At 33.4% G+C, this 16,605-nt stretch overlaps 1 protein-coding gene across 7 annotated transcripts in view; it reads right to left on the bottom strand.

Moving 5' to 3' along the window:
- Positions 1 to 16,605, bottom strand: part of YTHDC2 (YTH N6-methyladenosine RNA binding protein C2) — an 82,722-nt gene that overhangs the window by 17,563 nt on the left and 48,554 nt on the right. For all 7 annotated transcript variants that reach the window (XM_079915318.1, XM_079915314.1, XM_079915315.1 and 4 more), the window contains 11 exons: positions 15,149 to 15,327; positions 14,798 to 14,894; positions 14,632 to 14,719; positions 14,465 to 14,545; positions 12,683 to 12,765; positions 7,089 to 7,194; positions 5,510 to 5,629; positions 4,929 to 5,201; positions 2,311 to 2,437; positions 1,059 to 1,264; positions 509 to 704 (listed from right to left, as the gene is read on the bottom strand). In XM_079915318.1, the coding sequence (XP_079771444.1) occupies positions 509 to 704; positions 1,059 to 1,264; positions 2,311 to 2,437; positions 4,929 to 5,201; positions 5,510 to 5,629; positions 7,089 to 7,194; positions 12,683 to 12,765; positions 14,465 to 14,545; positions 14,632 to 14,719; positions 14,798 to 14,894; positions 15,149 to 15,327 (1,556 nt within the window). The remainder of the gene's footprint in view (positions 1 to 508; positions 705 to 1,058; positions 1,265 to 2,310; positions 2,438 to 4,928; positions 5,202 to 5,509; positions 5,630 to 7,088; positions 7,195 to 12,682; positions 12,766 to 14,464; positions 14,546 to 14,631; positions 14,720 to 14,797; positions 14,895 to 15,148; positions 15,328 to 16,605) is intronic.

Raw genomic sequence — 16,605 nt, 5'->3', positions numbered from 1 at the left:
TTAACATCTTTATTGGAGTATAATTGCTTTACATTGTTGTGTTAGTTTCTGCTGTATAACAGAGTGAATCAGCTATACATATACATATATCCCCATATTCCCTCCCTCTTTCGGCTCCCTCCCACCTTTCCTATCCACCCCTTTAGGTGGTCATAAAGCAAGGAGCTGATCTCCCTGTGCTAAGGGGCTGCTTCCCACTAGCTATCTATTTTATATTTGGTAGTTAAACAATTACCTGTTTTTTATGTTAAACTATCATTTAAATTCAAGTGGAAGAAAAAAACAGACTATCAACAAGTTTAATCAAAAATGCACAAATGAATATCAAGTTACCTTAGAAATCAATTTCAAGAACAATGGTACACTTTAGTAATTTTTAATTAGTCTTAATACATCAAAAGGGAGCTAGTACCACATAAATTTTTATAATTTCAAAATTTGTTTGGTTTAGTAAGAAGAAAAAATTTTATTTCAAATAGATTTGTATTTCCTTCAATAATATATTTACCTCGAAAAGATGAAAGTTCCTGAAGAGCATTACTTGCCAACCTAGCTGGTCCACAAAATATCAATACAGTGACAGGTGTCACTGCTGAACAACATCTAATATTAGCTATTCTATGAGCTCTGGTCATTTCATCATAAATAAGCCAATCTGTGGGCAGTGCCTGAATTGCTGCAGCTTGACCATTAGCTGGAGGAATCTATTAGGAAAATAAATTTTAAAACTGTTAAGTAAATTTATCACTTAATTTACTGGTAATACTTTTAAAATGTACAAAGTCCCTCAGCGAAATAGATGTTGTATATTAGTACCCAAACAAAAATTAAAGCAAGTCATTGGTCATGTAGTTTGTACAAAAGTCCTCAATACTTAACACATTACCTCTTCCAACTTTAAGACTCAACCAAAATATTGTTCCAATGTTGAATTATACATACATAACTAATTAATTTCTTAAAGCAGGTTGGCATTGGGAGCATTTTTTTATTGATCTTCAACTATCTAAATTAGATTAGTTTTACCTCAAGGCCTAAGAGCATTCAAAAAGTTTTACCTTTTTATAGTGAGACTGACTGAGAACTGAAGTGGGATGAAACCGTACTTTTTTCTCCTTTGGCCCTGTCAATACTACATTCTCTCTGTCCACGTGGACTAAATGAGGATACATGCCTGCAACCAATGCAGCTTTAACGACAGCCCAGTTCTCAGAATTTGTGTTAACATCTCGAATGTCACCACCACCTCGTGCTCTCACAAAACCTAGAAAGAGGAAACAAACCACACCAACTTTTTCTATTGCACAAAATATACTTTTAAATTTGGGTTTTTAACAAAAAATTGTATAATCCATACAAGTTTAATGATTCAAATGCCACAATAATTCATAAAATCTCCTCTGAAAAGTTTATAATATAGTCAATGTTCGAAGAAAGTTTAAGTTTGCTTAGGCTAAAGTAAGCAGAAGATTCATTGAGGAGTTAGGGACTTCAGAAACAAATACATATTCTTGCAATAAAGTTCTTCATAAGCTGCTATCAGAAACATACTAAAATCATAGCTGAAAACCTAAACTATTCTGCTGAATGGTATTAATAAATCTTGGTTGTGACAGAAACTAATCCTGGAAGTGAAGTCAAGTAAATATAAAGTACTCTTGCTTGAATTTCAAAAGTCCTTCATATTTCCCCATATTTGAGACAACTCTGAATCCTCTGGTTCATTCCTTATATTACTTTGGCACTTCAGCTATTCCATAAATCCAGGCTCAGGTACTTTTCTTCTGTTTCCTCAATGTACTATGCCACTCAAAAAGAAATTCAAAGGAGCAGTTCTAAAATGAAATAGCAAAACTGACATTCTCTTTAAAAAAAAAAAATCAAGTGCCTTCAAGTGATTACTAGTTGTTTTATGTTCCAAAAATATAAAGGCCAGCTTTCATATCAATCTACTTAAATTTTTGTAATTTCTCTTTCATAGAGCTAAATATTTATTAATAATGATAAAATATAACAAGTACAATCTCTAAATTGATTTTTGCCAACAAATATATTATAAATGGCTCATTGCCAACAGTATCAAAAAGCATTCATATATTTCTCAACTATAGCTTCTACAATATCATTTTTTTAATCAACAAACAAAAGTTGAGGTCATGCAGAAGTCTACAAAGCAGTTCATGAACATAAGATATACAACATGATAATGTCATAAAAATAATATAAGATGGTGTTAGTTAACACTAGAAATACTATAACGTATAGGCAACTCTCAGTAGTTTAAATAGGTTCTTTGGAAGAAAACTTTACCTGATGCTCTAAGTTGACCAAGCAACTGAGTTCTCATGCCTATGATTATTTCCAGAGTAGCTTGTGAAAGAAAATTCTTTTCACAAAAGGCTCGCTCCCACCCATCACTTCGAGCCTTCTGCCATGCCTATAAAAATATAATTACATAACAAGACACGTTTCTAATCACTTCTTAGGAACCAAAGTAACTGAAAATCACTACAATAACCACTCAAGGTCAATTCTCCTTTTTCTAATTACTTTATAAAATCTAAGACTATGAAAAACAAAAACAAACTCATAGATACAGAGAGCAGATTAATGGTTGCAAGAGGCGGGGGCTTAGAGGAGTGAGGAGGGTGGATGAAATAAGTGAAGGGGATCAGAAGGTACAAACTTTGAGCTATAAAAATAAATAAGTCCTGGAGACATAATATATAGCATAGTGACTATGGTTAATAACACTGTACTGTATACTGGAAAGTTGCTAAGAGAGTAATTTTTTTTCATTTTTCAACATCAACATTTATTTTTTTAATTAATTTTTATTGGAGTACAGTTGGTTTACAATGTTGTGTTAGTTACTGCTGCAGAGCAAAGTGAATCACTTATACATATACACATATCCACTTTTTTAGATTCTCTTCCCCTACAGGTCATTACAGAGTACTGAGTAGGGTTCCCTGTGCTATACAGTAGGTTCTTATTAGTTATCTATTTTATATATAGTAGTGAGTATATGTCAATCCCAATCTCCCAATTTACCCCTCCCCTCCCTCTTTCCCGCTTGGTAACCATAAGTTTGTTTTCTACATCTGTGACTCTATTTCTGTTTTGTAAAAAGTTCATTTGAGAGAAATATTTTTTTTTTTTGCCTCCACTGAGCGGCATGTCGGATCTTAGTTCTCCAGTGAGGGATTGCACCTGCACCCCCTGCACTGGAAGCGTGAAGTCTTAACCACTGGATCGCCAGGGAAGTCCCTGAGAGTAATTTTTTTAATAAATAATTTTATTGAGACATAATTGACATATAACATTAGTTTTAGGTGCATAACATAATGATTTGTATTGTGAAATCATCACAACTCTAATTAACAGACTAGAGAGTAGACCTTAAAAGTTCTCATCACAAGAAAAAATTTTTTAACTATGTGTGGTGATGGATGTTAACTAGACTTATTGTGGTGATCATTTCACAATATATATAAATACTGTCATTAGGTTGTACACCTAAAACTAACATAATGTTATATGTCAATAACATCTAATTTTTTAGAATAATTTTAAAATAAAATCTAAGACTTTATGACCAAATAGAATTTATCATTTTCAATTTATACTCAAATGCTACGAAAGCCATTGAGTTTATAAAATCCCAATGAGAACAAAGTATCAGGCAACCTAAATACCTAGCTATGTAAAAATATTTACCTTTACAAATGTGCCTGCTAACTTTCCTCCACTGAAGTATGGGAGATTTTCAATTAAGCCATCATAATACCATTTATATCTAAGAAACCTGCCACTTCAGGCCTCTAAAAATAATCTTTATATCACCCTCCTAATCTGTCTGAGAATGGAAAGTAGGATTCCTAGAAATCACCTATATGTAGCATAATGGAGCTCTCTTTGAAAATGAATTATCTTGCTTTGGAATATAACAGAAAGACAAAAGCAGTAATTTACCTTCTCTGTTTTTGAAGGAGCTGGGGAAAAAACAAAGAATAGATAGGAATTCTACTCCAAATCTCCCCCCAGTTATAATCACTCAACTGATCTACTATAATATATGGTATCTAATAGACCAAATTAATAGCAATGCATCAACCACTATTCAATAATGCCCACAAAAGACCTTATAATTACTTTTTTAATTGTATATATTGGAAAAATTCTGTATGCCTGGAAAAGAGTACTTTCTGCAAAAACACAATTTTTTAATGTATAGATACAGCCTACATTCAAGAGAATTGAAGGATAAATAACATGTCTACCTTTTCAAGAAATAACATATTCTTCCCCCACATAGCTGAATTTCTAAATTATATATCATTTCCTTTACTCAGGTTCACTATACTTATCTTTTCTTTCCCATTTATCACTTTCCTCAATTTCTCACTATTATTATCTTAAAATTTTTAAGTGATTTTTGGATTTTGTTTTATAAAATTAAATTCTTAACATAGTCTCTTGAGCACACAAGAAAGGAACCTACTGTAAAAAATCAATAAATGGATATTAAATTCAAGATAATTTTCTTCTAAGTTTTGTTCTATATACTTTGAATAATATACAATGTTTCTTAACTAAAATTTTAGAGCATTCCTAAACAAGATATGATTAAAGATAAGGAATTTGGGTTTATAAAAAAGAAATAAATATATAAGTATAAATAAAAATAAATATATACATAGTTTTACAAGGAGAAAACTGAGAAAATGAAAGAAAAAAGTAGAGAAAAACATGATAATTTTAACATATTAACAGTTTAGGAAGGTATTTTTCTGAGCAATTAATAAAATGTGACTTTATAATGAAACAAAATTAACAGAATCATATCTATTTTTTAATTTGTTACACTTACCCTAGAAATGTGTTTAACCAGCAACATTTCAAAAATAAAATGACAATAATAGTACCTGGAATGCTCTGAGAAGTGCCATGTGGTCACTGAAAGTCCCTGCAGTGAAACGTTTCCTACAAAGCATAGCTGCACGTTTTTGAGAGGCCTGTGTTGGCAGGACAAACGGATCTCGATAGGCTAGTGTGCAGGCAATTGTAAGGATGGGATCCAGACACTTTAACACCACAGCACATAGGACCATTTTACCAAGATGTGGTTCTACTGGCAAGTCAGCCAAATGATATCCAAGTTCAGTGAGATCTTCCCATGCATCCATTGCATCTATTGTCTAAATAAAAGGATATAAAATAGAACTTGACATGACCAAAAACTGTTTAATCAAACCACATACTTAAAAATCCATAAGTAAGATACAAGAACATAAATTTTCTTTTGCTACTGTACCTCATAAAAAATATATTTTGCTTCAAATATATTACGTAAAAATGAACTATACCTACTGTGTTACTATAATTACCACGAGAGTATTATTCAAAATACATAATACGAAGATAATTTTTTTAGGTAAAAAATTAGTTAAGACATATTCTCAATTGGTTTAAATTTCAGGTAAAATGAAACTATTAAGACACCAACCTTAAGCATGTGCACAGCATTTCTTACAATTAAAGTTGGTGGAGGTTCAGGAGCTTTCATAAGGAAATCAGCAATAGGACAATTAACTGGGGCTAAGAGTTTGGTATGTAAACAAAGTTCCTGTAAATAAGAAGAGCAAATAATTTTGAAATACTGACACTTATAATTGATATTTATTTTTCTAAAAATCCTGGGAACTATAGTTTCCCAACACAGACTAGTAGAGTCTCTGATTAAAATGAACAGCAGAGGGAACAATGTCTTTCTATGAAAGATGGGCTCATACTTTAGTGCGAGAATCTTAATAACCATCCTCCATCAACAGTGGGCAATGTCTCCTCACACAGTTCTTATATATAACAATAACAGTCACTGTCCAAAAATCTTTTTTTTCCCTTTATATTACATTCTAGAATCTTTTATCCATTCAACAAATATTTAAGTTTTTGCTAGGTGCCAGGCACCATGTATCAAGTTGGAGAAAAAGAAGAGGATAGGCAGACACTGCCCCCATGGATTTTCACTGTGTGTGAAAAACAGAATAATTATATAATTAACTACTTAATTACAACTGGGATAAGTGCTATGAAGGATACAGGGAACTAAAGACGTAAACACAAGTTCAAGAAAGAGTAGGAGGAGGCAGCCATGGGAAGTCAAAGACAATTTCTCTGAGGAAATGACACTTAAAGTAAGATGTACAGATTAATTAGGAATTAAACAGAAAAGGAATAAGGGGGTGGTTTCAATGGAGAGGGGATAGCACATATGAAGGCCCTAAGATAGAAGGAAACAAAATGTGCTTCAGAAACTGAAACTACTGGTATGAGCAGAGAGAAGAGGAAAGGCAAGAATTAAAAAATTAAAACTGGAGACACAAGCAGGAGAGATAATTTAGGCTTTTGTTAAGAACTTTGCATATCCTAAGAAGAACAGAAAATGGCACACAGGCATGGAGAAGTGGGAAGTCATCCAGGTACCTGGATGCCAAAAATATGACCCAGTGTCTCTTTAAGGTTTGGAAGCCAGCATCTAGCTCAGCACACCAGAGAATCAAATTAATGCACTTCTGACAGTTTTCCCTAGAAAGTACATAGTGTTTGGCTGTTCCATGAAGTCAGAAAACCAAAAGGAAAACAATTCATACAGGCCAGGAAATCTCAGTGAACTCAATTCCAAAACTACCAAGGTAAGATCAGCATCTTAAACTGAGATTTTGGTATTATCTTTTGTACTTTAAATGATTTGTTTTCTACTTCTCATTGAGAATTTAAAAGGTGAACACTCAGGTGGTTGACAGACTCCTAGAATGTTACATTAAAAAAACAATGTATCTATAAACCATACTAAAATTCAAATGCACTCAAGTAATTCTTTTAAATTTTGGAGGTTTTTGAGTTAAATTTTCTTATACAGAAAAAAATATTAGTTATATATAACCACCCTCCATAATATATATTTTATAATTTTATTTTATAAATTGATTTTTTAAAAGCCCAATCAGTATAAGTTGAAATGGTCCCTCTCCTCCCTCACCCACAAAAAATAGCCTTTTAGATAGAGTTAAGTAAATTTCCACCTGTAATGGCATTCTCAAAAGTTCTGGAGTCTGAAATTCCAACATATTCTGGAATCGAAGTCTACTGAACAGCCGGAAACAAATTCCAGGTCTGCATCGCCCTGCCCTTAAAATTGAAACACAAAATTAAGGCTCAAACAAGGAATAAAGACTATAATAAGGAAACTGTAAAAGCAATATGATTTAGGAGACAGAACAATGAACCAGTATCAGGACATGCGAGTCTGAACCTCTACTCTGATACTGATCCCCTAACCTTTGAAAAGGTACTTCACATTTGTTGGACTCAATTATTTCATTTATAAAGTGAGATTCATGAATGACAAGTAATACTACCTGACAAGTAATACTTCTAAGACAATGGTAAAAATTTATATACTCTCTCTCTCTCTCTCTCTCTCTCTATATATATATATATATATACACAAAAATAAAAGTGAGTAAAAAATAAGGCGTGAATAAATATATGGTAATTTAAATTTAATCAATTTTACAGAGCTGATACTAAGCACTGTGTTTAGGCCCACTAAACACAGAGTTGTGGAAGTTATGCATTACACAACTCTAAGGGAGTGTCATTTACCCCACGATCATAGAGACTTGCATAATTTTCTGGAAAGCACTAGAAATACATCTTGAGGAAAAGCAGTCACTTTTAATTTCATCCAAAGTCCCTGTATCAGCTAATAGCAAGGCTGAATATGCCAAGTGACAGAGATACAGAAATATCCCTACGTAGCCTCACAAAGCTCATAATCCAAAGAGACAAACCTAACTATAACACAGTGTGATACAAGTTAGAAAATCTGACATTGTTGGACCATTCCTTCCTTCATCAAATATTTCCCTCACTACATACCCATTAGCTTTCCCACCTATCCAGCCTCCTCTGAAAGATTTCTATCCTTCCCAGTTCTTAAATGTTGATGTTCCTCTGAGGTCAGACCTTAGCCCTTTGCTCTCCTTATTCTGCTCTCTCCCAAGTGATATTAATAATCCTCCTAATTTCAAGTTCCGAGCACCTAGGTCTCCTTATCCTAATTCTAGACCTATATTTCAGAAGGCTCTTAGCTCCATTTGGATTTTCCACAGTCAACTCAAACAACACAACCAAAAATTAATTCTCCCCACATAACCACGCTTCACATTTTCCCCGACAATAGCACCACCATCCACAAAATTTTCATAGAAACCTGTAAGACATCCTTCATTCCACTCTATTCCTTAACCCCCACCCCCTGGACATACAATCACCAATATTACTCTCCTGGATATCTCTTGAATTAGTTACTTACAGGCATACCTCAGAGATATTTCAGGTTCAGTTCCAGACCATGGCAATAAAGCAAACATTGCAATAAAGTGAATCACAAGAATGTTTTGGTTTCCTAATACACAGAAAAGTTATGTTTACACTATACTGTAGTACATTAAGCATGCAATAGCATTACGTCTAAATAAACAACGTGCATACCTTAATTTAAAAAATACTTTATTATTAAAAAACGTTAGCCATCATTTGAGACTTCAAAGTCATAGCCTCTTTGCTGGTGGAGAGTCATGCCTCAGTGTTGATGGCTGCTGACTGATCAGCTGAAGGCTGAAGGCTGTGGCAATTTGTTAAAATAAGACAATCATGAAGTTTGCCACATCAACGGCCTCTTCCTTTCATAAACTATTTCTCTGAAGCATTCCATGCTGTTGGATGGATAGCATTTTACCCACAGAACTTCTTTCAAAATCAGAGTCAATTCTCTCAAACCCTGCTGCTGCTTTATCAACTAAGTTTACGTAATATAATCCTTTGTTGTCATTTCAACAATCTTTACAGCAGCTCGACCAGGAGTAGATTCTATCTGAAGAAACCACTTTCTTTGCTCATCCATAAGAAGCAACTCCTCATCTGTTAAAGTTTCATCATGTGATTGCAGCAATTCAGTCACATCTTCAGGCTCTACTTCTAATTCTAGTTCTCCTGCTCTTTCCACCACATTTGCAGTTACTTCCTCCCTCAAAGTTATCCATGAGGGTTGGAGTCAACTTCTTCCAAACTCCTGTTTATGTTGATATTTTGACGTCTCCCCATGAATCACAAATGTTCCTAATGGCATCTAGAGTGGTGAATCCTTTCTAGAAAGTTTTCAATTTACTTTGCCCAGATCCATCAGAGGAATTACTATTTATGGCAATTATAACCTTACAAAATGTATTTCTTAACGAATAAGACTTGAAAGCTGAAGTTACTCTTTGATCTATGGGTTGAGGAATGAATGTTGTGTTAGCAGGCAAGAAAACAATATTAATCTCATTGCACATCTCCATTAGAGTTCTTGGGTGACCAGGTGCATTGTCAATGAGCAGTAGTATTTTGAAAGGAGTCACTTTTTCTGAGCAGCAGGTCTCAACAGTGGGCTTAAAATAGTCAGTAAACATATTGTAAACAAATGTGCTGTCATCCAGGCTTTGTTGTTCCATTTATAAAGCACAGGCAGAGTAAATATAACATAATTCTTAAGAACCTTAGGACTTTTAAAATGGTCAATGAGCATTGGCTTCAACTTCAAATCACCACTTGCATTAGCTCCTAACAAGAGAGTCAGCCTGTCCTAGTGGCATTTTCTTCCAAGAAATGGCTGCTTTCCAAGGAAAATCTGTTTAGTGTAGCCACCCTCATTATCTTAGCTAAATCTCCTGGATAACTTGCTGCAGCTTCTATATCAGCACTTGCTGCTTCACCTCCACTTTTATGTTATGAAGATGGCTTCTGTCCTTAAACCCCATGAAACAGCCTCTGCTAGCTTCAAACTTTTCTTCTGCAGCTTCCTCACCTCTCTCAGCCTTCACAGAATTGAATAGAGTTAGAACCTTGCTCTGGATTAGGCTTTGGCTTAAGGGAACGTTGTGGCTGATCTGATATTCTATCCAGACCACTAAAACTTTCTCCACATCAGCAATAAGGCTGTTTCGATTTCTTATCATTCATGTGTTCAATGGAGTAGCACTTTTTATTTCATTCAAGAACTTTTCCTCCACATTCACAACCTGGCTAACTGGTGCTAAGAGGCCTAGCTTTCGGCCTGTCTTACCTTTTGACATCCCCTCCTCACTAAGCTTATTCACTTCTAGCTTTTGATTTAAAGTGAGAAAAGTGCGACTCTTCCTTTTACTTGAACACTTAGGTGCCACTGTAGGGTTATTAATTGGCCTAATTTCAGTATTGTGTCTCAGGGAATAGGGAAGCCCAAGAACAAGGAGAGAGATGGGAAATGGCTGATCGGTGGAGCAGTCAGAACACACACAATATTTATGGATTAAGTTTGCCTTCTTATACGAGCACAGTTCGTGGTATCCCAAAACAATTACAATAATAACATCAAAGACCACTGATCAGAGATCACCATAACAAATATAGTAATAATGAAAAAGTTTGAAATATTTCAAGAATTACCAAAATGTGACACAGAGACAAGAATTGAGCAACGCCGTTGGAAAAATAGTGCTGATAGACTTGTTCAACACGGGGTGCACAAGATTGCCATAAACCTTCAATTTGTAAAAAATTCAGTATCTGAGAAGTGCAGTAAGGGGAGGTATGCCTATATTCCTCTTTATTTCAACCACCACTATAATAATTCAGGCTACTCTCATCTCTCCCTTATTGTAAATGACAGGATTAATGAAAAGAGTCTCCTACTGGGGTCCTCCTACCATCATTTTTGTCTCTACCTATTCATTCCTCAAAAAGATGAAAGAATACTATAGCCATGTTATTAAAAAGAAAAAGGAGAGAGAGAAAATACAAAATGGTCCTAAAGGACCAGTCTGCAACTTACCTCTTTCCACTCATTTTTCATTATTCTCCTCTAAACTAAACTCCATCCAAACAACTTTCTTTGTCACTCTTGCCTTTAGGCCTCTGTGAATGTTTTCCCTCTGCAATGCCTTCCCAAAATAACTATTTAATCATATTTGTCTCAGATTCTATCTTAACTCCTCTAGAAGCATTATCTAGTTACAGTGCAGATCACATAATATTAAAATTGCTTAATTTATTGGATTCCAAGATGGACTGCAACATTTCCCCATCTCAAACTTTACCCATCAGACCATAGTTTATTCATCATTGCACCCCTAACACTTGCACAGTGAAGGCTGCCAAAAAACATCTGTTGAAAAAGATGACAAAGAAAATTTCTATAATTTCTGATTTTTATCCCTGATAATATACTATTAACATGGTATAAGTCCAGCTCAATGTGCCAAGCCACACTTGTCATAAGAAGACAACTGACACAATAACAACAACAAATAACAACAACAAAGAGCATTCTATGAAGTTATAAAGTACAGAAATCAATGTATCCACCGTCTACAGTAGGCAGCACTCTTAAAGTCAGTATCTGATGTTTTCTTGTTAGTTAAAATGCAAGAAAAATTAGTCAAGTAATTACTGAAAAATACGACTCTTTTTAATCTTGCCTTTTTAAAAATGAAAAAGTAATGCAAGTATGTGCTAAATAACTGAAATACAAAAAATACAAAAATAAAAATTGTCTCCTTCCTCCAAGAGCCCCACAAATCCTCCTTCTCAGAGTCAACAATCATTGTTTTGTAATGTTTATCTCAGCCTCAACAACATATGTGTCTAAATATACATGCAAACATACACATGCATAGATATTTTTTAGAACAAGAAAATACTAGATACATGTTTTATACCTTACTTTTTTCAATTAATATGAGTTTCTGAAAACTCATTCCATATAAAACACATACATCTACATATTTCCTTTTAACAGTTACTTAGTATGACATTGTGTGACAATAATACAATTTGCTTAATCACTTCACTAGTTATGGATACTACAGTGTTCCTAGACTTTTCACTACTACAAATAATACTGCAAAAAACATTCTTAAACATACATCTTGGCACACATACTATGAGTGCCACATACTTGGCACACATTTATCCTGAGTACAAGTATGCTCAGGATAAATTATGAGAAGTAGAATCCACTGCTAAAGGGGAGATCTGGATAAACAGTTTCAAATCATCCTCTGAAGAAGTCACATCAATATAAACTCCCATCAGCAAACTGTGAAAGCCTATTGGCCCATTCTTTTGTCAACTCTTGTTGTGTGTGCTGTTAAAAATTTTCATTGATGCCAATCTGATAAGTAAAAAATAGTACCTCATTAATTCACATTTCTTTAGGTATATATGAGATATATGTGGTATATGTGAGGTTAATGTAGTGGTCTTTATTTAATTGATTTTCATGGAGCTTTTTATGTATTGTACAGAAATTAGTCCTACATCTTACACTGCTTTTATTTTTGTTTTTTAAGTTTCTTATGTCTTCTGAGTGTAGATCATACTAGACAAAAATTTTTATTTTTAACATAACCTAAATTCAACTTTTAAAATAAGTATTAAAATGGTATGCTTTGCAAAAATAATATAAAAATTAAGACTAACACGAAAGTTTTAACATTTTAGAGAAAGTAGAATATATATTAAATATGTAATACATATGAAAATGTTTCCATTTTATAGGCAATTGAATCAATGTCCATTAAATATACATTACCTGCCTTTTCGCTGTATGGCACTAGCTTTGGAAATCCACACCATTTTTAACATTGTAACAAAATTCAGTGCATCGAAGGATTTCTGTAATATTTAAATCACCTTCATGTTAATACATAAAAGGTATTTAAGAAGAAATAGCAGAAAACATTAGGAACATATTTTAGCACATCGAGTTTAATTCAAAGTCCCCTTTGATTAATTAAAACAGGATACTGATTTTAAAAAAAAATCCAGATTTCTGGTCACAAACATTCTAAGGAAAAAGAATGAAAACTAAACTTAGAAGAGCTGTAAAACTTCCTCATTCTGTGCCTTGCTAAGCTATCTGTTTTTCTCTGCTACACTTGGATAATGGCAGTCAGTTCTCATAAGGCATCAAGATTGGAGAGAACTGATCTATTCCTTGAGGTCATTTTCTATCAGATTTACATCACTGTGGGTAATAGGAGTGACCAGGGAAAGACGTTTTCTGAAATACTTTCCAGGAAGTTGATTGGAAGAATAACAATAATCACTAAAGTAATCCTATTCCCAACTGAATAATTTTTAACCCCTTCCATTTTACCTCCTGCTGAACTACTAATGCAGTTAGCCTATCCAGAATGTTACAAAAGAGAAGGTAAAAAAGAACCATTACTATCCCCATACTTTCACTTCTAAAGTGGAAACTTACGTAGAAAAATATTTTAAAAGAATTCATTGCTAGAATATATACATCAATCATTCAGTGACTTTACACCTTCCTTTTCATAAAATTACTACATAGAGCAAATACAAATGTGTTCTCATAATTGTTTAATTATGGGATTTTTAGAAAAGATGCTGCTTATTTTGTTTTTAATAAAATGTTACATTTAACAATTTTGTACATAAAATAACTTTGGCACTACCATCACAGTTTACTTGATAAATAACACCTAAAGGCAATTAATTTTTTCACATTAAAAATGATCATTCATATCCACTAGAACAGATATAATTTGCTTTCCCAACATGGATAGCATTGCTCTCCTTGAAAAATCAATTACCTCTATCACTTTCAATTATTTCAGTGAAAGGATCGACCAAAATTAAGGATGCTGAGAATTGCTGGGCATTCCAACACTAAAAGGAAATAAATGCTGCCTTTTATTTATATCAGGAATTGGCAGTAAATATTTTAGCCTTTGCAGAGGGGGTCTGTTGCAACTACTCAAATCTGCCACTGGAGTGTGAAAGCAGCCACAGACGATGGGTGAAAAGTAGACATGGCAGTATTCCAACAAAATTTATTTTTACAAAAGCAGGTGATGGGCCCAATTTTACTGCTAGCCATCATTTGCTGAAGCCTGGTTTTATGTTTGTTTGTTTCCTATCAGCATGGTTCTCTTGAACTAAGTATCTTTTGAATACCTACTATATGTGGAGCACTGGAGATATAACAATGAACAAGAGGGACACGGTCCATGACCATGAGTAGAAAGAAAACATACAAAATATGTAATCAAATTCCCACATTGACAAAATTTTCACTGTAACTAGCCAAATCCTTTATTTTATTCCTAATATTTAGTGAGCAGAGGCTAAATTTTTTTGTATAATTTGTTAAAATAAGACAGATCCTACAAACTGAATTGTTTAAGGCAGAATATTTACTTTAGTGAAACCAACATTTACTACGTTAAATTCATCTTAGAACCAGAAATTTTCCCATTAAAATGAATTCTGCTTATAAAAGCATTTACTGTTATGGAACTTAACCTTTGTCATTTAGGTAAAAATACAACTTATCCATACATACCTCTTTCACTTTACCAGAATCAATAACAAAGACAACGTCATTGACTGTGATGCTGGTTTCAGCAATATTGGTGGAAAGGATCTGCAATTGGATATTATGTTATCGTTAATATGAAAGCAAAACCAATGACTAATAAAATGGAAAAAAGAAGATTTTATGAAGCTTACTATTTTTCGAACACCTGCAGGTGGGTTTTTTAATATCTTCTTTTGATCGGATGTTTGCATATTTGAATGAAGCATAAAGACTTGGTACCTGTCGACAATTAAGAGAAATTATACTGTGGTACCTAACTGTTATTTAATGCAATAAATATAAAGCTTTAGCTTTTACCTATGAGTATTGTCAGCGAACCGCTTGTCATCAAACAGGATGCGATCCCTCAGACCAACAATTTCATCATATCCAGGCAGGAAAATCAATATTGCACCTTGAAGAAGAATGACTTTTTTTAAAACATTAAATCTCTTTGTAAAACCAAAATCAATCAAAACAACTAGCTATAATGAACTACATCATGTGTTTTCAAGTACTGATATATTCTAATACTTATAAAATGACACAAGAGATTATTTGTGCATTATTATCAACAAAATTGTATAAAAATTTGTACACACACAAAATACTAAATTTAAGTCAAAGAATATATTTTTGCTTCAGTTCTTTTAGACAATACTTATTTACCAGAATCACAACTATGGCAGATATTGTATAGAAGATGCATGATCAAATCCAAGTCTACTTTTTCATCATCAAAACTATGATGATAAGCTTTCAGGAGCTCTCTGTCTTCTGCACTGAGATCACTCCCATTTGTTTGAACCAAAGAACTTTCATCTAAATTTCCAAATTCCAATGAAGCACTAGAAAAGAAAAACACAGACCAAGTCAAATTTCATTAAAAAGAGTAACGCTTAAAGGCCAATGATTCCCATTATGTCCATGTTCAAATTTTCAATATACTCTAAAGAGGGTAAGTGACAATTAATACTCTATAATGTAATTCATATTTTGGTTTCAAGTATATTACTCAAAGTAAAATTTGGCAATATGTGTTTTTAAAAAAACTCTATCTGAAGACATTTCTCCAAAGGAAATATACAAATAGCCAATAAGCACATGAAAATACATTCAACATCATTAGTCATGAGAGAAATGAAATTCAAACCACAATGAGATACCACTTCACACCCACTAGGATGACTATAATAAAAAAGACAGATAATAATAAGTGTGAGAGAGGGTGTGAAGAAATTGGAACCCTAATACACTGCTAGTGGGAATGTAAAATGGTGCAACCACTTTGGAAAACAATGTGGCAGATCTTCAAAACTGTTAAACATAGTGTTACCATATGGCCCAGCAGTTAGACTCCTAGGTATATAGACAAGAAGAAATGAAAATATATGTCCACATAAAAATCTGTATACAAATGTTTATACCAGTACTATTTATAACATCCCAAAAGTGTAAACAACCAAAATGTTCATCAATTGATGAACAGATAGACAAACTATGGTCTATCCATAGAATGGAATATTACTCAGTCATTAGAAAGATGGTACAACATGTACAAACCTTGAAAACACTATGCTAAGTGAAAGAACCAATCACAGAAGATCACATATTATATGATTCCATTTACAGGAAATGTCCAGAACAGATAAATCTATAGAAATGGGAAGTAGATGAGTGGTTGCCTAGGGCTGCTAAAGTTGGGGAAAATTAGAAGTGACCTCTAATGAGCACAGATTTCTTTCTGGGGTGATGAAAATGTTCTCAGAATTGGCTGTGGTGATGACTGCATAACTCTTTGAACATACGTACTAAAAACCACTGGATTATACACTTAAGTAGGTGAATTATATGGTATGTGAATTTTATCCCAATAAAACTTAAAAAAACACAAACTTTTGCTCGTCATTTACCTTTTCTTAATAGGTTGTTTCTAATTGTTCATTATTATAAACAATATTCTGGAGAATAGTTCATACATAAAAAAAAAACAGTCTACAGGTATCAGCTTAAAATGACTAATTCAGTTATCCTATACTAAAAGCAGGTTGATTATGCTATTTCCCGAAAGCCAAAATCAGTAGAAATTACTGAAATAACCCCCTTGCTTCTTCATCCTGTAAGTG

This window comes from Stenella coeruleoalba (assembly GCF_951394435.1).
Source record: "Stenella coeruleoalba genome assembly, chromosome: 3".
Taxonomy (NCBI): domain Eukaryota; kingdom Metazoa; phylum Chordata; class Mammalia; order Artiodactyla; family Delphinidae; genus Stenella; species Stenella coeruleoalba.
This window is presented reverse-complemented; position numbering and strand designations above follow the sequence as displayed.